A 27,049-nucleotide genomic window follows, 5' to 3' on the forward strand; every position below is an offset into this window, starting at 1 on the left:
GTAATTTTAAAAACTCTTTGGCCAACTATTTTAGGAAAAATAGATAGTTTAGAAATCAACATCAATTTGGGGGAAATCTAGGTGATATTAATGCTAGGGTAGCAGTTTACCCTCTACTCTCACTACATCTTGCACTAAACTATTACATCTGCAAGCGTTTTCTAGAAACTCTTGGATATCAGCATGAATGATACCAGTTCAAAAGAAATTTTCTCTACACTGAGTTTCTATTATTGGAACTTACCAGATTTAATGGGGGATTTAACAGCAGACATTAGAAAAAATACACCAAAATAAAGTTGAGATTCATTTTAAAAATATTTCAAAACAACTTTATTAACTTACTGATGACATAAGTAGCACAGCAATCAATGTAACAAGCCACTATCCAAAAGACCCAAACGTCAATAGGAATTATTTAAAATAACTATTTTCCAGGTGTTAAAAGCTTTTGGCCTTTGCAACAAGAACCAGTGTCTTTTCCATAGGCCATTACTGACTTCCATTGATAAGTTCTATACAGGTAGTCTTCTATTTAATGACCACAACTGAGCCCAAAATCTCTGTTGCTAAGTGAGACACTTGTTAACGCAAAATTTCTCCTATTTTATGATCTTTCTTGTCATAGCTATTAAATGAATCCTGGCAGTGAAGTTAGTAACATCGTTGTTAAATGAATCTGGATTCCCCACTGACTTTGCTTATCAGAAGATTGCAAAAGACGGATCACATGATCCTGGGACAGTGCAACCAGAAAACACGAACCAATTGCCTCACATTCAAATTTTGTTCATGTGACCCTGGGGATACTGCAACAGTTGTGAAGAACAATTCTAATCACTTTTTAAAGTGGCACTGTAACTTTGAATGATCACAAAATAAATGGTTGTAAGTCAGGCACTTATCAATACTACCTAATGCTGACACTTGATAGTTGCAAGTTGACATGCTCCATTTCATTTTTTTCTTCCCAAGAATTGGCTCAGTAACTCAGTTGACCAAAGTTCTTTCTGATCCTTAGATGTGATGTTAAATCACTGCTGTTTAGAATCTAGCCCAAACACAAAGTCATCAGGTAAAGATTCTGGAACCATCTGTGTCAACTGATCGTCATGAGAGCGAAGTGTCCACAACTTTTCCAATTCGTAGATTTCTCGTGTCTCTGGCAACATGAAATGGACTACAATGTTGCCTGCAAAATGATGGAACAGCACAGGAAGTAAAGAATTAGATTAGTACATCAGACTCTTCAGACCCACCTCAGGTTAAATGTCTTCCCTAATGTGGCATTCCATGTAAGAAGAAATGGCAAGCATCACAGCTTCTATATGTATTGGTTATATTACATTAGGTTTCAAGATCGTAAAAAGTCAGATCATATTAGAACAAGTAGTCCTTGATTTACAACCACAACTGGGACTGGGATTTCCTATCACTAAGCGATGCGCTTGTTAGGTAAAGCATCGCATAATTGTATTGCTTAGCAATCAAAGTTCTCGTAGTACCGATTGCAATTGTTAGGCCAGGACACCACCATCTTTGGAGGAGGACCTCATGCTGCTTCTGCCCTGCTATGCTCCACCCACCTAGTTCTCCCCATCTTGGTCCTTTTGAATTATTCCCCCTTGAACTCTGCCACATAACCATTTTACCCACAGCCAACCTTTTGCCACACACCCTCCTCTCATAACTGGCCATTCAACTATTAATGGAAGTTACAGTTGGCACCTGTCCCCTCCACAGTGATGTTACTGCATTTTGGTTTCAGTAAGTGGCTCATATGTACAACTGATTGCAGTGTCTCTCTTTCATGTACCTACAATTTATAACTTTTTTAAAACCAATTTACAGCAAACTGTCCTTTAGGAGAATGGACTCGGATTTACAAGTGTATTACAGGTAGTCCTGTAATGACCACAATTGAGCCCAGAATTTATGTTGCTAAGTGAGAAATAAGTTGAGTTGTGCCTCGTTTTATGATTTTTCTTACTACATTTGTTAATTGAATCACTGCTGTTTTTAACTTAGTAACAGTTATTAAGTGAATCTGGCTTCCCCATTGACTTTGCTGGTCAGAAGATAGCAAAAAGAGATCACGATCCCCTGGGACACTGTGGCCATCATAAATGTGAGTCAGTCGCCATGCATCAGAATGTAAACCATGTGACCATGGGGATGCTGCAGCAGTCGTAAGTGAAAAACAGTCATAAGTCACTTTTTTCAATGCTGTTGTAACTTTGAACAGTCACTAAATGAAGCATTGTAAGTCAAGGACTACCTATATTCACGTAAGAACAGGCATAAAATTAGTTGTAAAATTGCATTTGGTCACATGAGCGTCTCAACATACAATTATTACAACATAAATCAACATTTCCAATTGCAGTCATAGGTTGAGGACTACCTTTATGTAGCTTTGAAATTTATTTATTTTATTTTTTATTTATTTATTTTATTAGATTTTTATACCGCCCTTCTCCCGAAGGACTCAGGGCGGTGTATTTTTTTCTCAATAAATACTAAGTAAGTGTTTTTTACTAATTTGTTTAATTGGGTTCTCTTTATTTACTTGTATGACTTGTGTGAAAAACAGATTTAAGTTTTAGATCACATTTATAAAAATGTAAAGGTATTAACAAAGTTAAGCACCACTGTGGTTAAGTGACAGGTTTATAAAGGCTGGTGTGACTGTCTTGTATACAACAGCCAGGAGAATCTTGTTTGGTTGTCATTTGAAGATTAAAATAAGGTTTTTATTAAGAGTGAACAGGTTATTCACATGATCCATTTTTTTTATCAGAACCCAGAAATCAATCAGAAGAAAACTGCCTCTTCAGTTGAATCCTGGTTTAAAATTTATGCGAACATGCATGTATGCATACAACTGATGGCAAAGTCGCTTTAAAATCCATATCCATGACCACAACTTTGCAATATATCTGACAGTAAAGAACAAATTATATTGTGTTCACCTAAGCAGTAAAGCAGCAACAGCAGTCACAAAATTTATCAGATTTTCTCAATTTTTGTAAAAACAGCTAAGTAAATCAATTAATACATTGGATTAAAGATGGTAATTGGAACCACACCAACAAAATTCAGAAGGGCTATAATTAGTACTAAATAATTTTAGGGGGAAGTATAATTTATGGATTACAATTATGATCAGTTCCTGATGACATTCAAAGTAAATTAAAAATACTTGAAATCGCAAACAGTTCCAAGAGGACTATTAAACTCACAAGTTATCTTCTTATAATTTTCTTAATACTGAAAGTTTAATACAAGAATTTTATCCATAATTTCAAAGGATTTCATTAATTCTTATATTGGGTCTGGATGGGGAGAAACAGGCTCAAGCTTAATCCCACCAAGACGGAGTGGCTGTGGATGCCGGCACCCCGATTCAGTCAGCTGCAGCCGCGGCTGACTGTTGGAGGCGAGTTATTGGTCCCAAAGGATAGGGTGCGCAACTTGGGTGTTCTCCTGGATGAACGGCTGTCGTTTGAAGATCATTTGACGGCCGTCTCCAGGAGGGCCTTCCACCAGGTTCGCCTGGTTCGGCAGTTGCGTCCCTTCCTTGATCGGGATGCCTTGTGCACAGTCACTTATGCGCTCGTTACCTCTCGCTTGGATTATTGTAATGCTCTCTACATGGGGCTCCCCTTGAGGTGCACTCGGAGGCTTAAGTTAGTCCAGAATGCAGCTGCGCGGGTGATAGAGGGAGCTACGCGTAGCTCCCATATAACACCGCTCCTGCGCAGACTGCACTGGCTACCTGTGGCCTTTTGAGTGCACTTTAAGGTTTTGGTCACTACCTTTAAAGCGCTCCATGGCTTAGGGCCTGGGTACTTACGGGACCGCCTGCTGTTACCGCATGCCTCCCACCGACCCGTACGCTCTCACAGAGAGGGACTTCTCAGGGTGCTGTCCGCCAAGCAATGTCGGCTGGCGGCCCCCAGGGGAAGGTCCTTCTCTGTGGGGGGTCTCACACTCTGTGACGAGCTTCCCGCCGGGTTTTCCCAAATACCTGACCTTGGACCTTCCGCGAACTGAAGACACATCTTTTCATTCGCGCGGGGCTGGCTTAAATTTTATTGATTTTAAATTATCTATTATTAATTTTAATGGGGTTTTAGTTTTATATATTTTAAAGTTTTTTAGGCCAATTATAAAATAAGTTTTTTAATTTGTATTTTAAATTGTATATGGTATTGTTTGTTTTTATTTTTGGCTGTACACCGCCCTGAGTCCTTCGGGAGAAGGGCGGTATAAAAATCGAATAAATAAAATAAAAATAAATAAAAATTATATGTTAATTACTATACTTGATGAGAAATGATTCAGTCTCATTTCAAAGAAAATTGAAACTTATGACCAATTATATTACAAACTGAGTTAAGCAGAGTTTTTTGATCAATAATCAAAGCCCTAAATCCACATTTGCAATACATTTGTATTAATAAATTACCATGACTGTATTGCAAAAACAATATTGCAAAAAATTACTTAACATATGTTTCTTGGGTCAATCAACCGCTTGAGTTCAAAGATAATATGCTAGTATGCAAACTCAAAGTAGTTTGTCACTACGGCAAGCACGGCCAATCCATAGCCCTTTGGAACCTCGTTTTAAGGTTTCCAAAGTACCCCAACTCTGAAATTCTGGAAGTGAGGTAAATAAGAATGGGAATAAATGAGAATGCAAAATAAGAATGGGAATAAAAGTACAAAATGTCTGGGAGATGAAGCATTTCCAGTTTGTAAACTCAATCATATATAACCTCATTTTTTGTTTGAGGACCTTGGTGATTTTGTGTGACAGCAAAGAGGTAGCAGCTTTAGATCAGATCGTACCTAAGTAACCTCTACACTGTGCCCAGGATTCCCAATGCTCCCCAATGTACATAATGGAACTGAGTGAGCTTAAATAGGCTGACAACTAGAGCACATCTGGCAAAAAAGAAAAAGAGATGATGACTGGATACAAACTAGAGCTGCTATTAAGGCCTATCTGGTAAAACTGATGCTTCCCATTTTATTAAAGAATGGGTCCATGACCCATTCTTGGGGGGGGGGGGTTGTAGTTAATTCCTTCTTGAAAGAGGGAGCGGTCCTACCAGCTCTTAAAAAGGTGATAATTGTACCTCCTCATCAAAGGATCATTATTCAACCCTACAAGCTGGACAGTTTCACCCAGTATCCAATCTTCCCTCTTAGGGAAGACTTTGGAGAATGATCATGTGGCCGCTGTGGAGAACCTTGGATAAAGCAGATTATCTAGCACCTTTTCAGTCAGGGTTCAAGTCATGGTTTGGGATTGAGGTGGCATTGATCACATTCATGGATGACCTAAGGTGGAAGAGTGATGGAGGTATTGTATCCATCTTGGCTCTTCTTGACCTCTCAGTGGCTCCAGAAGTTGAGGGTGAGTGACACTGCATTGTGCTGGTTCTCCTTCCCCCAGGGTCAGTTTCAGTCTGTGCTGATAAGCAGGAGATCAAGGCTATGGTCCCTATTTTGTGGGGTGCTTTGGGACTCAGTTATCTCTCCTCTTATTTAACATTTACACAAGGCCTCTGGGTAAGGTGGTTTGGGTGAGATATCATCAATATGCAGATGGCACTCAGGCTTATATCTGTATTCCATGCTCCTTGATGATGCTGTGTTGTGTCTAGAGGAAGATTAGGTCTAAATGAGGGAAACAGGCTCTGACCCAACCCTAGCAAAACGGAGTGGTTGTGGATATTTGGACCTTCTGCAGACAAGGTTCTTCCATCTTTAGTTCTGGATGGGATGGCATTAGCCCAGATAGCATAAGCAATCTGACGGTCCTCCTAAACTCACAGCTCCTTGAAGAACAGATAGCAGTTGTGACTAGGACAGCCTTTTAACACATTCAGGTTCTAGCCCGTAAGCAATCTTACGGTCCTCCTAGACTCATAGCTCTTTGAAGAGTAGATAGCAGTTGTGACTAGGACAGCCTTTTAACACATTCAGGTAGGGTGCCAGTTGCACCCATTCCTGGACCAGGAGGCCCTACTCATTCATGCTCTTGTAAGCTCTTTTTTAGATAACTGTAATGTGCTCTACATGGGGCTGCCCTTGAAGAACATTTAGAAACTTCAACTGGTGCAAAATGCAACTGCACAGGTAATAAATGGTGTTGGGTATACAGCACATGTAACACCACTATTCTATGAGCTCTATTGGCTGCAGGTATATTTCCAGGTGCAGTACAAGGTGCTGGTTGTCACCTTTAAATCACTACATGGCTTGGGACTGGGTTACCGAGGAGCTGTCTTTTTCCAAGAATTTTACCCATTCAATCGATTCAACAGATTTAGTATTGCTGCAGATCCCATCAGCCAGTGTATCAACTGGTGGGAACCAGAAGAAGGGCTTTTTCTGCTGTAGCCTCTAACTTCTGGAATATTTTGCACTCAAGAGATTAGGACAGCACTAATCCTATTGGCTTTTTGTAAAGCTTTGAAAACTTGGCTATGTACCTGGGCCTGAGGCTCAGAATGGGTTAAGGACCTGTTGCTTGGCTTTACTGTTACCTAGTTAATCATCATGGCTGCTGTTTGCATTTTTTATCTTGTGAAGATTTTCATTGTTTTAAAACAATTGCAACAATAAAAACATTGTTAAACAATTATTTTAAGATAATTACATTTCTTTTCATTATTTTATAACTGTATCCACCCAAAGTTGAGCAACTATAGGAATGAATGAATAAAATCACTTGGACTCTCCATTTTACCAGTAATAAAATACTTACCAAAATCAATGCATAGCCAGTCATCAGTCTCTTTTCCTTCTATCACAACATGAGGATCAGTATCGTTCTTCATATGCTTGTACTGGAAGACAAGTACAAGTAAAGATGTGGGTTATTTTCCTGTGAATATCTGTGCACATATTAAAAACTAACAGAATTCATTTAAACTGTTGGGACTTCTGGTGAGATTATGACACAGCAGGCTGCACGAATGCAAGCTGTATGTGATAATTTTATTTTATAAATATTGGAAGGGAGGTTTTCTTAACTGAGGCACACAGCGTCAGTATCAGCTGTGGTTTGACCATGATAAGCTATGTTTACTGCAGAAGTGCGCTATGCTGATAACCGAATATAAAATAAAACTGGAACTCCAAATGTTTTGTCTCATAGAACTAATTTTAGGTCTGCCAACTATAATACAGGCAGCCAGTTAATGAAGTTGAGAGTACTTACTGCAGGTAGATGGAAGAATGGTTCAAGAACATAAGGAGTAGTAGGGCTATTACTATTCTTATTATTACTTAAATACTTATCCTTACAAGAAGTGGCTCTGTTGCTTGTAATTGTATTGAGCAGAGACTGGAGAAGATTACAAATAGGGGCCAAGATCACAGATTTTTTCTCCTCCAAGACCTTCATCTGACTCAATGGCTCAAGTATCCCAAATGAAGGCCCTACGATAAAGTCATTGCAGGGCTACTCCTTAGGGCTTCACTGCATGTTTACAATAGTTGAAACTGGAGTAAACCAAGCCAGAAAATTTGCCCTTATGTATTAAAAGGTTCATGTATAGACAATAAATGACACTCCTTCAGAATGGGACTGGTCAAAGTTGATAGGTAGGGACACTCAGGATCTAAATGACCTCCAGCTCCAAGCTTAATAATTGAAAATTCTAATGAATCATTATGATTAGGTTTGCTAATATTAATCAACATATTTACAGGATCTAAATAGACTAGCTACACTTGGGCCCAGTACATCACCACAATGAGATCCTTTTTAGAAAATATTAAAAATAAAGGTTTCCCTCGCATATACGTGCTTGTTGTTCCAGACTCTAAGGGGCGGTGCTCATCTCCGTTTCAAAGCCAAAGAACTAGCACTGTCCGAAGACGTCTCCGTGGTCATGTGGCCGGCATGACTCAACGCCAAAGGCGCATGGAACGCTGTTACCTTCCCACCAAAGGTGGTCCCTATTTTTTCTACTTGCATTTTTTATGTGCTTTCAAATTGCTAGGTTGGCAGAAGCTCATCCCGTTACACAGTAACAAGTAACGAGAGCTCACCCCGTTACACAGCAGCACTAGAGATTTGAACCGCTGAACTGCCGGCCCCTGAGCCACCATGTCCCTATAGAAAATATAAAGATCTACAAACATTTAAACTGTTCAGTTTATCCTACTTCTATATCTTGTTTTCAGAAGTAGGCCCTATTGATTCAATAAATATTCTAATCCAGTAAGCACAGAATTACTGGATAAAGTCCAACTTCTTTAACAAGTGTCACATCCTAGCAGGATGTGCTAAGATTTTCTTTTTTCTTTTAGTACTGACTCCTAGCAACTGACTGGACAAGTCCCTAGAGTTTCTTCATGGCAACATTTTGGAAATGATTTGTCACTGCCTCCTTCCCAGGGCTGAGAACGTGTGACTGGCCTAAGGTCATGGCTGGCTTTGTGCCTAAGAGGAAACTACAACTCTCAATCTCCCAGCTTGTAGCATGATGCCTTAACCAGTGCATTAAACTAACTCTCTAGAACAATGATGGTGAACTTTTCTGCACCGAGTGCCGAAAAGGGAGAACTTCAGAAGGGAGAATTCCCATTGGCCCTCCTTCTTTCTGGACTCTCCCAATTCTGAAATTCGAAGAAGCTCCATTCCCGACTCACAGAACAGTTCTTCTGGTATCTGGCACTGCCGCATGCACATAGGCCAGCTGATTGTTGCATGTCCATGTGGACCAGAAATCCGGAAGAGGAATGGGCGATGCCATGCATGCCAGGTGACATGGCTCCGTGTGCCACTTCGGGCATGCATGCCTTAGGTTCGCGATCATGGCTCTAGAATTTTTACCTTCATATTTTAAACTATTGTGTTCTATCTCCCTGAAAGGATGCATTTCAATTGGAATGTATTATGAAAAGGTTGATTGAAACAGTGGTGAGTTTCAATTTTTTTTACTACCGGTTCTGTGGGTGTGGCTTAGTGGGCATAGCATGGCTTGGTGGGCGTGGCAGAAAGATACTGTAAAATCTCCATTACTTCCCCACTCCAGGGGAAAGTTACTGCAAAATCCCCATTTCCTCTCGATCAGCTGGGACTCGAGAGGCAGAGAATAGATGGGGGCAGGGCCAGTCAGCGGTAGTTACCAGTTACCAGTTATCCAAACTACTCAAAATTTCCACTACCGATTCTCCAGAACTGGTCAGAACCTGCTGAAACCCACCTCTGGATTGAATGATGGCTATGATTTTCTAGCCCTAGACAAAGCCCCTGACTAAAATCAATGGCACTTCTTAATCATGAATACAATTACAATTATCATTATATTTCTGAATTTTAAAACTTTCTGACCTTTCCTGGATTACTACCTTGCCATGGCGAAGGGGCTTGAGCTATGAGCTATACCGTGCAAGGCCACCCAAGGACAGGTCTTAGCAGAAAGCTCTGACAAAACATGATCCACTGGAGAATGAAATGGCAGCCCACTCCAGTATCTTTGCCATGAAAACCCCATGGACAGTATCAAAAGACAAAAAGATATAAGACTGGAAGATGAGCCCCTCAGGTCAGAAGGTGTCCAATATGCTACTGGGGAAGATCAGAGGGCTAGTAGTAGTATCGCCAGAAAGAGTGAAGCAACTGGGCTAAAGTCAAAAGGACACTCAGTTGTGGATGCATCTGGTGGTGAAAGTAAAGTCTGATGGTGTAAAGATCTATTCTCCATAGGAACCTGGAATGTAAGATCCATGAATCAAGACAAGCTGGACGTGGTCAAACAAGAGATAACAAGACTGAACATCGACATCTTAGGAATCAGCAAACTAAAATGGACAGGAATGGGTGACTTTAACTCAGATGACCATCAGGTATACTACGGCAGGCAAGAATCCCTCAGAAGAAATGGAGTAGCCTTCATAGTCAATAAAAGACTAGGAAAAGCAATACTGGGATACACTCCCCAAAATGACAGAATGATCTCAGTTCAAATCCAAGGCAAACCATTCAATATCACAGTAGTCCCACAGTAGTCCCTTCGCACGGTCACTCACGCCCTTGTCACTTCCCGCCTGGACTACTGCAATGGTCTCTACATGGGGCTCCTCTTGAAGAGCACCAGGAGGCTCCAACTTGTCTAGAATGCGGCTGTGCGGGTAATAGAAGGGGCACTGCGATGCTCCCATATAACACCGCTCCTGCACAGCCTGCACTGGTTGCTGGTGGTCTTCCGGGTGCAATTCAAGGTGTTGGTCATCACCTTTAAAGCGCTCCATGGCACAGGACCAGGTTACCTATGGGACCGCCTATAGCCTCCCATCGGCCTGTGCGCTCCCGTAGGGAGGGCCTCCTCAGGGTGCCGTCAGTCAAACAATGTCGACTGGCAGCCCCCAGAGAGAGGGCCTTCTCTGAGGGCTCCAGCCCTCCGGGGCTGTGTCAACTCCCCGACCTCCGGTCTTTTAAACACGAGCTCAAGACTTTCTTATTCCACCGTGCGCAGCTAGCTTGATGAAATTTTAGTGGGATTTTAGGATTGCTTATTTTAGTGTAAATTTTAATTAGCCAGTTTATAATTAGTTTTTAATATGTTTTAATTTTGTCTATGTGCTTGTTTGTTTTTATTTGGCTGTTCACTGCCCTGAGTCCTTCGGGAGAAGGGCGGTATAAAAATCTAATAATAAATAAATAAATAAATAAATAAATAAATGCCCCAATCACTGGTGCTGAAGAGGATGAAATTGACTGGTTCTATGAAGCCTTACAGCACCTTACAGAATTAACATCCAAAAATGATGTCCTTATCATCATGGGGGACTGGAATGCTACAGTAGGAAGCCAGAAGATAACTGGAATAACAGGCAAGTTTGACCTTGGAGTACAAAATTAGGAAGCAGGGCACAGGCTGATAGAATTTTGTCAAGAGAATATGATGTTTATAGCACACACTCTTTTCCAATAACGCAAGAGATGACTTCTACACATGGACATCACCAGACGGTCAACACAGAAATCAGACTGACTATGTGCTCTGTAGCCAAAGATGGAGAACTCTATACAGTCAGTAAAAACAAGACCAGGAACTGACAGTGGCTCAGATCATGAGCTTCTCATTGCAAAATTTAGGCTTAAATTGAAGAAAGAAGGGAAAAACACTAGGCCACTCACGTATGAACTAATTCATATCCCTGATGAATATATAGATGTGACAAATAGATTTAAGGAATTAGATTTGATAGACAGAGTGCCTGAAGTACTATGGATGGAGGTTCGCAACATTGTACAAGAGGTAGCACCTAAAGCCATCCCCAAAAAAAAGAAATGCAAGAAAGCAAAATGGCTGTCTGAAGATTTGCAAATAGCTGAGGAACGAAGGGAAGCAAAAGGCAAGGGAGAAAGAGAAAGATACACCCAGTTGAATGCAGAATTCCAGAGAATAACTAGAAGAGATAAGAATACCTTCTTAAATGAACAATGAAAAGAAATAGAAGAAAACAATAGAATAGGGAGGACCAGAGATTTCTTCAAGAAAATTGGAGATATGAAGGGAATCTTTGCATCTTTCATGCAAAGATGGACATGATAAAGGACCAAAATGGCAGGGACCGAACAGGCAGAAGAGATTAAGAAGAGATGGCTAAATCACACAGAAGAACTATACAAGAACAAGCTTAACGTCCCTGATAACCACGATGGGGTGGTCGAGCTAGACTTCCTAGAATGTGAAGTCAAATGGGCCTTAGGAAATCTGAGCAACAACAAAGCTAGTGAAGGTGACAGTATTCCAGCTGAGCTATTTAAAATCTTAGAAGTCAATGCATTAAAAGTGCTACACTAAATTTGCCAGAAAATTTAGAAAACTTTAACAGTGGCCACAGGATTGGAAAACATCAGTTTAAATTCCAATTCCAAAGAAAGGCAATGCCAAAGAATGTTCAAACTATCGCACCATTGCATTCATTTCACATGCTAGTAAAGTTATGCTTAAAATCCTACAAGGTAGGCTCAAGCAGTATGTGGATCAAGAACTACCAGAAGTACAGGCAGGAATTTCGAAAAGACAGAGGAACTAGAAATCAATTGCCAACTTACACTGGATCTTGGAGAAAGCTAGGGAGTTCCAGAAAAACATCTACTTCAGCTTCATTGACTACGCTAAAGCCTTTGATTTGTGTGGATCACAACAAATTGTGGCAAGTTCTTAAAGAGATGGGAATACTAGACCATCATATTTGTCTCTTGGGAAACCTATATGCGGGTCAAGAAGCAACAGTGAGATCTGGACATGAAACCACTGATTGGTTCAAAATTAGGAAAGAGTCTGGCAAGGCTGTATACTGTCACCCTGCCTATTTAACTTATATGCAGAGCACATCATGAGAAAGGTGGGGCTAGATGAATCAAAAGTTGGAATTAAGACTGCCGGGAGAAATATCAACAACCTCAGCTATGCAAATGATACCACTCTAATGACAGAAAGGGAAGAGGAACTAAAAAGCCTCTTGACGCAGGTGAAGAAGGAGAGTGCAAAAGTTGGCTTGAAACTCAACATTAAAAAAACTACGATCATGGCTCCCAGCCCTCTCAATTCCTGGCAAATAGATGGGAAGAAATGGAGGTAATGACAGATTTTATTTTCCTGGGCTCCAAGATCACCACAGATGGGGACTGCAGCCAAGAAATTAAAAGACGCTTGCTTCTGGGAAGAAAAGCTATGCCAATTCTAGACAGCATTCTAAAAAGCAGAGACATCATCCTGCCAACAAAAGTGCGTATAGTCAAGGCTATGGTTTTCCCAGTTGTAATGTATGGCTGTAAAAGTTGGACCATAACAGGTAACAAGTAACAGTAACAGAGTTGGAAGGGATCTTGGAGGTCTAGTCCAACCCTCCTGCTCATGCAGGAGGCCTATACTAGTGATTCGAACTGCCAACCTTTCTGAATGCCAAAGTATTGAGACCTTGAATTCTGGTGCTGGAGAAGACTCCTGTGAGTCCCTTGGACTGCAAGGCAAACAATCAAGTGAGTCCTAGAGGAGATCAACCCTGACTGCTCTTTAGAAGGCCAGATCCTGAAGATGAAACTGAAATACTTTGGCCACCTAATGAGAAGGAAGGACTCACTGGAGAAGAGCCTAATGCTGGGAAATTTTTGAGGACAAATGAAGATGGGGATGACAGAGAATCAGATGGTTGGATAGAGTCACTGACGCAGTAGGCATTTATACTGAAGTAAATGTACTCCAGAGAAGCTAAGAGGACTGGAAGGCCTGGAGGAATGTTGTCCATGGGGTCCGTGGAGTTGGACACGACTTCGCAACTAACAACAACAAAGACTTGCTGATCTTGATATTAGTTATACGGGTGGAATATGTTGCCAATAAATATGAAATATCTTTTTAAAATTCATCAAATAAGAATCACCACCACACAATAACATACACTGTTACATTAGGAAGATATCTGAATTCAGGCAACTTTTGGCTCACTTGGATCACATTGACTGAAGAGGAATTGTCTTGGGCCATACATAAGATATATAATTAATTTATATAAATATCAAACTTCCTTTGGGAGGGTTCTTGCGGGGCTGCATTACTAGCTGTCCAGGGCTGCATCCAGCTTGTGACTTGGTCACACCTCTTTTAAATCATGAGGCAAAGTACATATTGGCTTATTCCATGAAAAAGACCTTGCTGTTGTAGGAATGCAGTAAAAAATCAGAAGAGTTTCTATAATTATGAAACTTATATCTGCTGGGGGAAAAATCTGCATTATGCTTAATATTTATAAACATTTACATAACAGGTTTTATTTCCCAAAAAGTCAAAGATAATCCTTCTTTAGCTGCAGTTTAGAAATAATATCTGCTTTGATGTAATCAACACTCATACTGCAGTATCTACCCCTCTCCTTAACTGGCCATCCAATTGTATCTTGTAAAAATTCTTCCATATCTCTAAAAGAAAAGAAAAAAGCCATACCATTTTTATCAAATATTGTGCCATGGCATGAAGATGTCTTGCAGAAGATCCACTGCAAATTATAAAATAATTGCTGTACTTTATTTCTGGAGGCAAATTGATAACACAAATATCTTTGGCATTTTCTTGTCTTATAAGTGATACCATATCATCAATGTTGAATACCCAAGAAACAGGATCTGAAAGAGACAATGCTTAAATGATTAAATGTAAATTATGCAGAAAGGTAAGAGGTGAAAGATCTCGAACTGGAACAAATGAACAGGTAGATTAAAAAGTTCTTGACTCCCTTCTTTTCACAGTAGCCTTTGTTATACCTAGGATGGACACCCAATTTTCTAAAAGTCTTTAGAACGGGAGGTATATAAAATCATAATTTGTTGTCATCCAGCATTGGCAGTAGTTGAATCTATGTAAGCTAGATTCCTACATTTCCACAGCTCCTGTTTCCACTTAATGATGGAAGCATCGTTATCTGTGTTGTTATTACCCATTGTTCTTGTCCTTTGCCCTTACCATCTTTCCCACATAAAGTATTCTCTGGGCTGATCATCAGGACTTATAGCTAGAAGTCAGGAATTTAGTCTGCAACACCACCATCACAACCGTGCAAAATCACCATATTTCCACTGATTTATATCCCCCAGAGCCGTGAGGAGAAAATAAATACACTGGTTGCCAAATCGTCAGCCAGCTGTATCTATCGGAGGCTGCTAAAGCTTTGCCATTAAACGGGACGCAAAGTCGACTTGGCTGCGACATTTCTTCACTGAAGGACTCCCAGCTCCATCGATACCTGAACTGATGCTCGATTCCTGCTCATCTCTATCCGCTTCTTGCAAGGTTTGAAGCTCCGCTCCGGCGGCTCCTTCTCTACCCCACAGCTCAGATTTCTCTACTGTGGTAAATGTTCGTAATCCTACCCGAGACATCCACGAGGGAGAGAAGGAAGCTGCTAAGGCTTTTCGGGTCACGGCATCAACCCGTCCTTGGACACCTTTGGGGCTTCCAATCGCAGCAACGCTTCCCCAGGGCTTCAGAGTCTGCAACAGTCGCAGGCAGAGGCTGCCCCGCCACATGGCGCGTAGCGATTCCCCGGGAAAAATCCCGAGGAGGCAACAGAACATTCGAACATCCAACGTTCCAAAAGAGAGTGTCTAACCAGGAAACTCTCCCTCCTCACTGATTGGAGGGTGTAAATTCAACAGTTTGGATTGGCTGCGTTTCTCACGTGACAAGCAGGACTGCTGGCGCAGGCGTTGTTTGATAAGCAACGCCAGGACGGAAAGGGTTTAGGAGTACGTATTTTATTAAATGCAGGGCTATCTGGCCTAGACAACGACCAGGACAGTCTCTTTACTGCCATCTAATGGTTGGCTTTGTATTTGCACCCGATATGTTACAACCTTCGTTTTATCTCTACGAAGAGGTGACTTTCTTCCGGGGAGCCAGCTTTTATGTTATCGCCTCTGATGATATTTGATTGGAGTGTCACATGTTTCAGAGAGGAAGATGAAACTGCAGTTTAAGATGGATGCTGGATAGGTTTATCAGCTGTTTTCAAGTGCTACATAACTCTAGAATTTTTAAATTAGTCTTTTGGAATTCTGTAGGATAGGAGATGTCTTTACATTTTCAATACCGATCTCTGTTAATCCCTACAAATAAGGATTGCACATTGGCACTTGTGTAGCATTTATCCAGGCTTAGTTGTTTTTTTTAAGTTCACTGATTGATTGATTGATTGATTGATTGATTGATTTGTCACAACAATATATGTAGGTATCATACAAAAATATTATATAGTATATCATTATCATTATTTTATTTATTTTATAATAATTTATTTCATAAATTAATTATATATCATAATAATAATAATTATTATGACACATTACCTGACTCTGTGGTCTCTTCTCATAATCCCAAAAGCTTTAACCAAAAACTATTTGACCTCACCCCATTCCTAAGAGGACTATAAGGGGCATGCATAAGAGCACAAACGTGCCTACCGTTCCTGTCCTATTTTTTTTTCTTATATATATATATGCTTATACTTCCTTATATTTCCTCATATATACATTATATACTATATAATCATTTTGTGTGATGCTTATGTATATTGTTGTGACAAAATAAATAAAATAAATAAATAAAATAAAATATAAACACATATATGAGTAAATATAAGGAGGTATAAGCACATATATATATAGGAAGAAGAAAAGAAAAACAATAGGACAGGAATGGTAGACACGTTTGTGCGCTTATGCACGCCCCTTATGGTCCTCTTAGGAATGGGGTGAGGTCAATAGTAGAAAGTTTTTGGTTAAAGTTTTTGGGATTATGGGAAAAGACCACAGAGTCAGGTAAAGTGTTCCAAGCACTGATGATTCTGTTACAGAAGTCATATTTTCTGCAATCTAGATTAAAGCGGTTGACATTAAGTTTAAATCTATTTGTTGCGCTTGTATTATTGCAATTAAAGCTGAAGTAGTCTTTAACAGGAAGGACATTACAATAGATGATTCTATGAGTTAAACTTAGGTCTTGTCGAAGGCGACGGAGTTCCAAGTTTTCTAAGCCTAGGATTTCAAGTCTAGTGGGATAAGGTATTTTGTTGTTTGCAAGAGTTGTGTTTATACAACTCTTTTGTACAAATGTACAAAATAAATGTAGCGAGATCTGCACAGCATATACACCCCAATCCATTTATTCTCTTTCAGATCAGAACTCTGGATCAGTAGTGAGTGCTGGCTAACTCCTTTGACCCCAAAGGTTGGGGTGTTAATTAAAGTCATGGATTGTCAGTGAAGAGGGCTTGGCTTTTGGGATGGGCAGGACCAAATCCTCTTCCATGGTCATTTCTCCATATATGTACACACATATATGGAGAAATGCACAGCCATTATCAGTTGGCAGACTTAATACTTGTGCATCATTCTCTGCGTGTAACTAATGTCCACCAAAGGAAAAATTCCTGTGCTTCAGGTCCATGCATGTTGGGGAGTTCTATATTGCTCATAAAATGTCCACTTCGAATACAAGGTCACATGTGCCTCATCCAGCGGTGAAATCTGGCCGATCTATCCAGCTCACGCACTCCCGCATACTCCTGAACTGGTAACAAAAGTAAGTGGATTTCACCACTGGCCTCATCCTAAACATAGCTGAAAATCAAAAATAAAATATATCTTGCTTCCTGAGTCAAAATTTGGACCCTAAAGCTTATTGAAAATCCATATTATCTGCAGAAGAAAGCAGATCAATAGTATGAGTGCCATTTTTCATGCCTAACAAATAATTTATAGATAGTTCTCAATTTAACGACCACAAACGAGGCCAACATTTCTGCTACTGAGTTTTGCTCCATTTTATAATATTTCTTGCCACAATTGTGAATCACTTTAGTTGTTAAATTAGTAACACAGGTATTAAGTGAATCTGGCTTCCAGCATCCTGAGGTCATGTGAACTCCTTTGCAACCTTCTGATAAGTAAAGGAGATCACATGAACTCATGACGCTACAACTGTCATACAAATGAGTCAGTTTGCAAGCATCTGAATTTTGATTACATGGCCATGGGGATGCATAACTGTGAAACGGTCATAAGTCACTTTTTTTCAGTGTCATTGTAATTTTGAATAGTCACTAAAAGAACTATTGTAAGTTGAGGACTACCTGTATTATGCTTTCTAACACTTCTACTATAAATCTGAATAACAAGCATTCTTTGGTGCTAAGATTCAACTGAATAAAAGTGTTTTCCTTTGAGCACTTGTTTGATGAGATCTGTGAACCCAATCACTGGGTTCTGTAAATGTCTTAACCTGATGTTCAAGCCAGATCATAAAATAGTGCAAGACAACATCATACTAAGATAATACTGTATCTGCCCGTGGAAAGTGTTGGGGTGCTTGTCTTACATAGCCACAAATGGATTAGATAGTATGGAAGGATTTAAACAACTGCAATATTAATAAATGTTTTAGCATGAAGTTTTTGAGCCCCGTTAGGGTTAAACCTGTATCAGAAAATATTTGAAACCTATCATGTTTTTAATTCCTCATTGCCTGAAAATAAGTACATTCTATTTTCTTTGTTTATCAGGTCTTTCTGTCAAGTATTACTGAACTTGTCTTTATGTTATTTGACCTGCGTTTTCAAACCTATAATAAATTTTGGAGACTGAAGATAATACAGAAAACAGATTTCAACTTGTACCTCAAGGACCAAGGGAGAGAAAATGTGTAAATGGAAATCAGGATGAAAATAAATTCACAAGTTTCCTCTTAAAGTCTTTTCTCCCACAATTGTGAGAGTCTGAGCCTACCTAATCTTTCATAATAGTTCTAAAAAGATACATATTTAGGAAGTAGAGACAAAGCTATTGGTAGACATAGCCACTTTCTCCTCTTAGTATACAAGAAGTTCCCTTCTTCTAATGCACTAAAGTGGATTTTAAAAACCCAAGAAAATAGAACCAAAAATTATACATCTTTATATTGTTCTCCAAGCTGTGATTAAACTATATATTAGTTAAACAGTAAGGAATATCTGAAGCATCCAGCTAATGGCTATCCTAATACAGTTGTCCTTCACTATGATTAAAATCCCAGAATTTCTGTTGCAAAGTTAAGAGAGTTGTTAAATGAGTTTTGCCCCATTTTATAACCTTTTTTGCCACAGTTATTAAGTGAATCACTGCAGTTGTTAAATTAATAACATAGTGGTTAAGTGAATCTGACTTTGCCATTGATTTTGCTGGTCAGATGGTTGAAAAATGACTATGACTATGCAGTTTCCATGTGACCCTGGACACTGCATCCATCATAAATATGAGAATTGACAAGCACCTGAATTTTGATCAATTGACCATAAGGTTGCTACAATGGTCATAAGCGTGAAAAAGGGTCATGTCACTTGTAACTTTGGAACAGTCACTAAATGACCTGTTGTAAGTTGAGCATTACTGTAGTTTTCAAACTAATTTTCAAACTCATTAACTTGAAGCTGACTAAGTATACAGGATGAAGGAAAATTAGATTGAAGCATGATCCTAGCATGCTGGCACAGAAATAATTTCGTCTAAATTCAGTAGAATTCACTGCTTAGTAAAAGAAAAACACTCAACCAACTAGACATTTAGACCTCAGGAGTAAATAATTTTATTTATTCATTTATTTATGCTTTTCAGGCAGTTTTGACTCCCAGTGACAAATCTGCAATGTACTGAATATAATACCCAATATAATGTACCCATTATAATGTATGTGTATGGGTAGTTTATACATTTTCTCTTGAAGAACAGGAAACAGAATTTCATTTTTAATGTGGGCAGGTCTGCTCACAGTAAAAAAATGAAAATAAAAGTTATAAATGATTCATTAACTGATACATTATAGCATATCCAAGATAAGCAACTAAAATATTACATTTTGTTCTGATATTTTATAATTTCAAGTGTATTGAACAATAGCTTTTATTTTGTTTGTAATGCAAGTATGCCGTCTTTCCTCCCTTTTTAAGAGCATTCCTACAGTGAATTACAGCTCAGTGTAAAGCTTGAAATTTTAACATGCAATTTTAAAATGTTAACCTGAAGAATTAGACAATTCCCATCTTGCTTTTCAGCAGAGGGTCTCTCTCATTGCCTCTTGGGAAAAGAACAGCCTTGAAATTATTGAAGTAAACACTTAGTCCTTCGCTGGATTTCCCTTGACCTGATTTTCTTTCAATAGGTTTATATTCTTTGTATCTCCTGAAAAGAATGCGGAGATCAAATTATTAAAAGCTTTTCCTGTTATATGAACAAAACCCAATAATTCCTGGATTGCATTATTCTTTTCTGTAAATTGTTATTGCACATATCTGTTTGTGAAAAAATCATGGGAAAAAGCTTTTAGTGCAGCTCTAGATAACAGGTGCTGAGAACATATATTAGAGTGAAAGGAGAGAGACACCAGAAAAGAAAACAAACCTATTTCATGCTTATAGAAATCTATTGCATCAATAACGATATATACTACAGTCGTAAGTAAATATTTTCAGAGTTCTTCCATAAAGAAAAAAATATATTATGTCATTGCGAGATATATTCTTTATGTGAAACCTTTTAAAAATCAGGGACAATGGAATATTGCCGTTATAGGCAGCAACTATGGTTCAAATTGTCATTCGCTCCTGATACTGGGGAATCTGTGGGGTCATTGGTATTCTCTGAACTTGGTTGTTTTCTTGCAAACATTTTATTTCCCAACTAAGAAACATTATCATGGCTACATGGGAGTGGAGTTTGCTGTCTCTATACACAAGTAGCTCACCCTGTTAGTATTGGTAGGAATGTTCTTAGTAGTTTCTTGATTAGACCTGGAGTCCCCAACCTTTTGGACCTTAGGGACCACCAAGTTCATAATTTTAAATCCCGCAGACCACTAATAGGAATCCAGCACGGCGCTTGCTGAGGGCCTAGACTCCCAGTGACGGGGTGGGGTCCTTCAGGCACTGTTCCTCCTCTCTCTTTCTCTTTTTCTCCCTCTCTCTTTCTCTCTCTTCCACTCTTTCTCTCTCATTCTCACTTTCTCTCCCTCCCCCTCTCTCCCACTCATTCTCTCTCATTCTTTGATTCCCCGTCTTTCTCTCTCTCTCTCTCATTCTCTCTCTCTCTTTCATTCTGTCTCTTTCTCTCAATCTCTCTCTCTCATTCTCTCTCTTTCTCTTTCTCTTTCATTCTCTGTCTCTTTTCTTCTCTGTCTCTCTCATTCTCTCTTTCATTCTCTTTCTCTGTCCCACTCTTTCATTCTGTCTTTCTTTCTCTCTCTCTCTTTCTCTCTTTCATTCTGTGTCTCTCTTTCATTCTTTCATTCTCTCTCTCTTTCTCTCTCCCCCTTTCTCTCTCTCTCATTCTCTCTCCCCTCTCTCCATCCTCTCTCCCACTCATTCTCTCTCATAGTCTCTCTCTCTCTCTCTAATTCTTTTATTCTGTCTATCTCTCTCTCTTTTCATTCTCTCCTTCTCTCTCTTTCTGTCTCCCCCCTCTCCCCCTCTCCCCCCTCCCTCCCACTCTTTCTCTCATTCTCTCTCATTCTCTCTCTTTCTCTTTCTCTTTCATTCTCTGTCTCTTTTCTTCTCTGTCTCTCTCATTCTCTCTTTCATTCTCTTTCTCTGTCCCACTCTTTCATTCTGTCTTTCTTTCTCTCTCGTTCTCTCTCTTTCTCTCTTTCATTCTGTGTCTCTCTTTCATTCTTTCATTCTCTCTCTCTCTCCCCTTTCTCTCTCTCTCATTCTCTCTCCCTCTCCATCCTCTCTCCCACTCATTCTCTCTCATAGTCTCTCTCTCTCTCTCTAATTCTTTTATTCTGTCTATCTCTCTCTCTTTTCATTCTCTCCTTCTCTCTCTTTCTGTCTCCCCCCTCTCCCCCTCTCCCCCCTCTCCCTCCCACTCTTTCTCTCTCATTCTCTCTCTCTCCTCCTCTCTCATTCTCTCTCTCTCTGTCTCTCTCATTCTCTCTGTTTCATTCTGTCTCCTTTTCTCTCTCTTTATCTCTCCCCCCTCTCCCCCCTCTCTAATTCTCTTTCTCTCTGTCATCTCATGGGCCAGCCAGTGTCTTGGTACTTAGAGGAAGTCAAGCATCTCCCCGAGAGACTGAGATGCACAGAGCACCAACAAGGGCCAGCAAGATCCAGCAAGGGACAAAGCTTTGCTCCTGCTCTGCAATATGGAGTGAAACTCCATCCCCCCTCCCCTCCCCTTACCAGGTGAGGAATGACTGGTAAGGGAGGGCGAGGGGCAGGGACAGCCACTGGTGGGTTCAGCTGACAGGAAGCTACAGCAGGGGCAAAAAACAGCCTGGTGTTGCGGCCACCTGTTGCTCCCGCCACCTCCCTTTGCACCATTATCTCATTCCAGCCTGCGAGGGCTGAGCTGCAAAGTTGCAAGTTGCACGAACCTCCCTCAATGGCGTAGATTTCCAGCTCCACCATGAGCTGCCTGGCCAGTCCCATCTTCCTTAGCTCTAGTCACAGGGCTGGCCAGTGCTCATCCTGGAGCAGCTCCTCCACCTGGGTGTGCTGCGGACCACCAACATTTTTTTGCGGACCACCAGTTGGTGACCACTGGATTAGACAATTGTTTACTACTTGTAAAGAACAAGAGAGTAAAGCCCACCTCATTTTAGTAGTAATGATATTACCTAGTTGGGTAATGAAATGTCTGCAAGAAAACAACCAAACTCAGAAAGCAAGGGCCCCACGGTTCAACTCTGAGCTACAAACATTCTCTTCTATTGATTAAGGGATCCCTATGATTTTTGGATTATTATTTTCTACTCTTCAAAAGCATACCCAAAAGTTATAGAAAAGAAGATAGACAAGCTTTGACCTTATTTCCAACAATATTAAATATATTGTATACTCTATCCAATAATATTTGGGAGCTTCTACGAATAATTTAAAAAGCAAAATGAAAACAGAATATAAAAGAAAAACAATTTCAGGAAGGTGATGGGTTGGTATGTTTTATAGCTCAGGAGTGAGTCAGACAGAGAGGGAAAGCTACTGGATTTTTGCTTTTTTCTATGGGTAAATAGAATCTACCTTCTGTTACAAATTCTTATATCAGTATTATTTGAGTTTGAAAAATTTTATAAATCATTAAACCAATGGTCTGATTCATGTACCAAGAAACTTACTTGTAAAGGAAGAAAGTCAGTAAACTGCCAAACACCACCAAGAAACCACATGTAACCAGAATTCCTTCTGCTGTTTTTGAAAAGGATGCTTTAGCTTAAAAAATAAATTAAAGAAAACAGAATAAAGGGAACTTAATTAGTGAATAATATATTCTTATAATGCTCTAGATATTCTACATTGCTTGATATTGCAATCACATTGGGTTCACCATACCTGTCTCCTAATTAAAACTAATACCTTTATTGTTTTTAATATTTTAAAATTATTTTGCTTTGGCGGGAGGGTGTTATTTTGTTATATTGTTTTGTAACTTCGTTGTCACTCATAGTCACATGAGATGATGGTATATTAATTTACCAAATAACTATTATAAAATACAAAAAAAATTGCTCTTCAAACCTATTTCAGTTTCATTACTTCCATTTCTTTAGATCTTTCTTTCTATACTTGACTGAACTTGAAAAGTAAGCAAAAAGTTCTTCCCATAACACTGCTTCTTACACAGCACAAACAGTAATAATTGAGTCTCTTTCATTCTGTATTTCTTCAAATGCAGATGTTTGGGAAAGTGTGGCACCAGTAGAATTATTATTCAGATTTGGGCTGACAGAGTTAGGAAGGACCAAGAATTTCAGACGGAAAAAGTTTTTTATGCATATTTATCATAAGAAGCACACTTTTCTCTATCTCTATACTTGTATATTAGTGTAATGTTAGAATATGGAAAGATTCTACCTTTTTACAAGCATCTGTTAATTTGTCAGACATGCAGTATCCCTTAGAGCTGAAAATTTAACATCTCTTGAGAAATAACCTTGCCAACATCTGATTAAAAAAAGGTAGGATTTACCTCCATTGATGGAGATCAAAGTACTTGTGAGTGCTAGACTTGTTGCATCAGCCAGTGTGATGTTAACACAATAGGTTCCAGATTCATTGAAGGCTCTTCTTAGGGTTAGGAAACATATATTGGCAATATCAACAGGGTGACATGACTCACTCTGTAAAATCATACATGTGGGATCAGCAATTAATGTGCAGGCATCTGTAGGTAGACTAGGTAGGGGGAAGAGACAAAAAGTGATAAGGTAGTTAATCAGTTTGGATTGTATAGAACCAATGGACTAATTGATAACATGTAACTTCTTTCATAACATGCCCAAAATGGTTCGGATCAATTTATTATTCATTTTTAAAGCATAGCATATATATATTTAAAACAATTCAGTTTCAGTTCAAACAATAAAGATGATTAAACAGGAGAAGTAAAATATTGCAATCATGCTATGATTATTATTATTCACAAGGAAGGTAACTCTTTTAAACCTTCTAAAAATATTAATGCTCCAATGAATCTTTCTGTTTATAAATCCTAGTACACAGTTTACTGAATATTACAAAGAAAACTAGATCAAGTGCAAAGGACAATCCATGGGGCTTTTCCATGTGGCAGCCTTTAGAATCTTGTCTGCATCTTGTAAACTGAATCTTGCAAACTGCCTAGAAATAAATCCAGTTTAAGAGAACATCTCCTGGATTTCATCCTCTTTCTCCACTTTGCTCTGGAGCAGAATTAACATGGCTCCTGAGTGGTGGTCCTGTCCCATACGTATTAGAAAATGGTTTTCCCTTGTACCAGCATGTTTTTTGAAGATATTTTTCTATTTTTTCTTTAACTTGGGCTAGAAAGGAAATTTGGCAGAACTCTTGTCAAACAAAGGGAGGAAAGAAAGAAGGAGGGAAGGGCATTTCATCCTTCTGCTGTTTTATTAAATACAACACACGCACACGCACTTTAGTTTTTCTGACACTTAGTGTAAACTAGAAGGGAAAGTCTTGCAATTTCTAATTAAAAGTTTTGTCAATTTTTAGTTAAAAATGAAAAAAAAGGCCAGCATTTCACAATTTTTCTGCTCAGGCCTTTAAGCTATAGCCAAGTACACACTGGCTATGTATTAATCACATCCAACCCAGCTCTATTTTTTTCAGTATCAGTCATGGTCAGCTAGATGCTGCCACTTGCTGGTGGCTCAGCAGGCTAAGTCTGTCTGTTATTAACAGAGCTGCTTGCAATTACTTCAAGTTCAAGGCCCAAGGTTGACTCAGCCTTCCATCCTTTATAAGGTAGGTAAAATGAAAACCCAGGTAAAATGAAAACCCAGGTAAAATGAAAACAATGAAATTGTTGGGGGCAATAAAAGTTGACTTTGTATATAATATACAATGGATGAAGACTATTGCTTAACACAGTGTAAGCCGCCCTGAGTCTTCGGAGAAGGGCGGGATATAAATTCAAATAAATAAATAAATAAATCAGGTGCCAAGGTACATGATTTAGCTACACAAATAATATGATTCAATTGTCTCCAGCCCAATGCCAGCCCAATGCCTTTGAGGTAGGACAGGTCAGGAAAGAGATCAGGTCAGCATTCCAAGAATGCTACTTCATTGTTCTAAGATATAATAACAGAATATTGAAAATCTGACAGTTATCCCCTCTTATACCAAAGATAATCATGGTAGGGTGATTCTAAGTTTCTTTCTCATGCTTTCTCTTTTGCCAGGATGAATAGGGGTTTCATCTCCCTTAACTGCATAAATGCATAATATTTTCAAGATTATCTCCATATTCCTCTACATCTAGTAGTATTCATGCATGCTGGACTGCAGCTGTCTTATTTCTCAGTCTCTGTGTGGAGCAATACACCAACACAGTGAACCACAATAGGACAATTCAGTTATACTGATATTCTTGAGTATAGAGTTCTTTCAATTAGCTGAGGGGAATTATTTAAATGTGTAATATAAGATGCCAGAATATGTAGGAGAATATATAGGAATATTTGGAAAAGCATACCTCCCTTGACAGGTTACTACGAAATCAACCAGGGAACTTCCAACTTGAGTAGCTGTCATCCGGACACTTGTCATTTGGACAATGTTTACCTCAAGGATCCCCTCTGTCAAAAATAAGCCACTGATAACATACCAAGATTTTTTAAGTGCAAAATTTGAAAACAAGGAAAAGAAGTATTTTTTCTAAATCTTAAGTACAAGAGAATTATAGTTTCTTGTTGACAATAGTTTCTGATTCTTCAATACAAAAATAGGCAGAGTCATCCAATTTTCTTTGTTCTTGGTTATTATATTTGTGTTTTTGTTTCTGTCACCCAGAAAAAATCATTTTTTTATTTTTTGTTGACATATAATCATTACAGAGAGAGATCCAGGCTTTTGAGATTTTAAAGCATCTCAGATCATTAGATATTTAAATTTCAGCCCCAAATAATTTATAACCAAGAGAGTAAAAAGATAGGTCTGAAGTTATGGGTAGTTTTGTATTGTAGCAAAAGATAATAGTATCTGATTCTCATAAAAAAATAATAATAATAATAATAGCAACAGAATTACTCCCTGTCTTCCACAGCCCCACATAGTGGTTAGAAATTAGAAATTTTTTAAAAAGTTTATTACGATCAGTTTCAATACTGAAACTGAATCCTTGGCTTAAGCTTAATGCTGTGTATATGTATTGTATATGGCTGACTCAGTGGTGGGATTCAATTTTTTTAACAACCGGTTCTGTGGGCATGGCTTATTTTGGGGTGTGGCTAGCTGGTCATGTGACCGGGTGGGCGCGGCTGGCTGGTTATGTGACCAGATAGGCGTGGCTGGCTGGTCATGTGACTGGGTAGGTGTGGCTGGCTGGTCATGTGACTGGGTGGGTGTGGCTAGCTAGTCATGTGACTGGGTGGGTGTGGCTAGCTGGTCATGTGACCGGGTGGCCATGGCTATGGGCATAGAAACCACTCAGAGGGCTAAAAAAAGTCATTTCTGACCAGTCCTTACACTTTTGACCAGTCCTCGCACTTATAACCATCCTCACATTAATGCCCATTGCAGCATTTTTAGCAACCATGTCACTCATTTCACAACTGCTTCTCTTCACCACAGTCACAAGATAGGGCGCAAAATGAGTAGTCCCTATGCACAAAATGCTGCAAACAGGCATAAATGATGACCGGTCATAAGTGTGAGGACTGGTCAAAAGTGCAAGAATCTGTCAGAAATCACTTTTTTCAGCCCTCTGGGTAGTCCCTATGCTGCAACAGGCATAAATGTGAAGATGGTCATAAATGCGAGGTCTGTTCAAAGGTGTCAGAACCTATCAGAAATCACATTTTTCAGCTCTCTCGGTAGTCCCTATGCACATAGGGACTACCCAGAGGACTGAAAAAAGTGATTTCTGACAGGTTCTCACACTTTTGACCAGTCCTCACACTTATGACCGGTCATCATTTATGCCTGTTGCAGCATTTTTAATAGCCATGTCACTCATGTCACAACTGCAGTGCTTCATGTGACCGGA

At 39.3% G+C, this 27,049-nt stretch overlaps 2 protein-coding genes across 2 annotated transcripts in view; both read right to left on the reverse strand.

Annotated features, from left to right (window-relative positions):
- Positions 1-316: 316 nt before the first annotated feature.
- Positions 317-15,169, reverse strand: MALSU1 (mitochondrial assembly of ribosomal large subunit 1). Its single transcript, XM_058182936.1, has 4 exons — positions 14,785-15,169; positions 13,989-14,167; positions 6,785-6,866; positions 317-1,192 (listed from the first exon to the last, which is right to left on the reverse strand). The coding sequence occupies exons 1-4, from the start codon at positions 15,113-15,115 to the stop codon at positions 1,035-1,037; spliced, it is 750 nt and encodes a 249-aa protein (XP_058038919.1). The 5' UTR covers positions 15,116-15,169; the 3' UTR covers positions 317-1,034.
- A 3,964-nt stretch (positions 15,170-19,133) lies between these two features.
- The window catches only part of GPNMB (glycoprotein nmb), a 29,190-nt gene continuing 21,274 nt past the window's right edge, over positions 19,134-27,049 (reverse strand). The window contains exons 8-11 of the mRNA XM_058181087.1: positions 25,538-25,640; positions 23,531-23,736; positions 22,680-22,773; positions 19,134-19,750 (exon numbers count right to left, since the gene is read on the reverse strand). Of these exons, the coding sequence (XP_058037070.1) occupies positions 19,597-19,750; positions 22,680-22,773; positions 23,531-23,736; positions 25,538-25,640 (557 nt within the window). The 3' untranslated portion in view covers positions 19,134-19,596. The remainder of the gene's footprint in view (positions 19,751-22,679; positions 22,774-23,530; positions 23,737-25,537; positions 25,641-27,049) is intronic.

The sequence above is a fragment of the Ahaetulla prasina genome, chromosome 4 (assembly GCF_028640845.1).
Source record: "Ahaetulla prasina isolate Xishuangbanna chromosome 4, ASM2864084v1, whole genome shotgun sequence".
NCBI classification, from domain to species: Eukaryota; Metazoa; Chordata; class Lepidosauria; order Squamata; family Colubridae; genus Ahaetulla; species Ahaetulla prasina.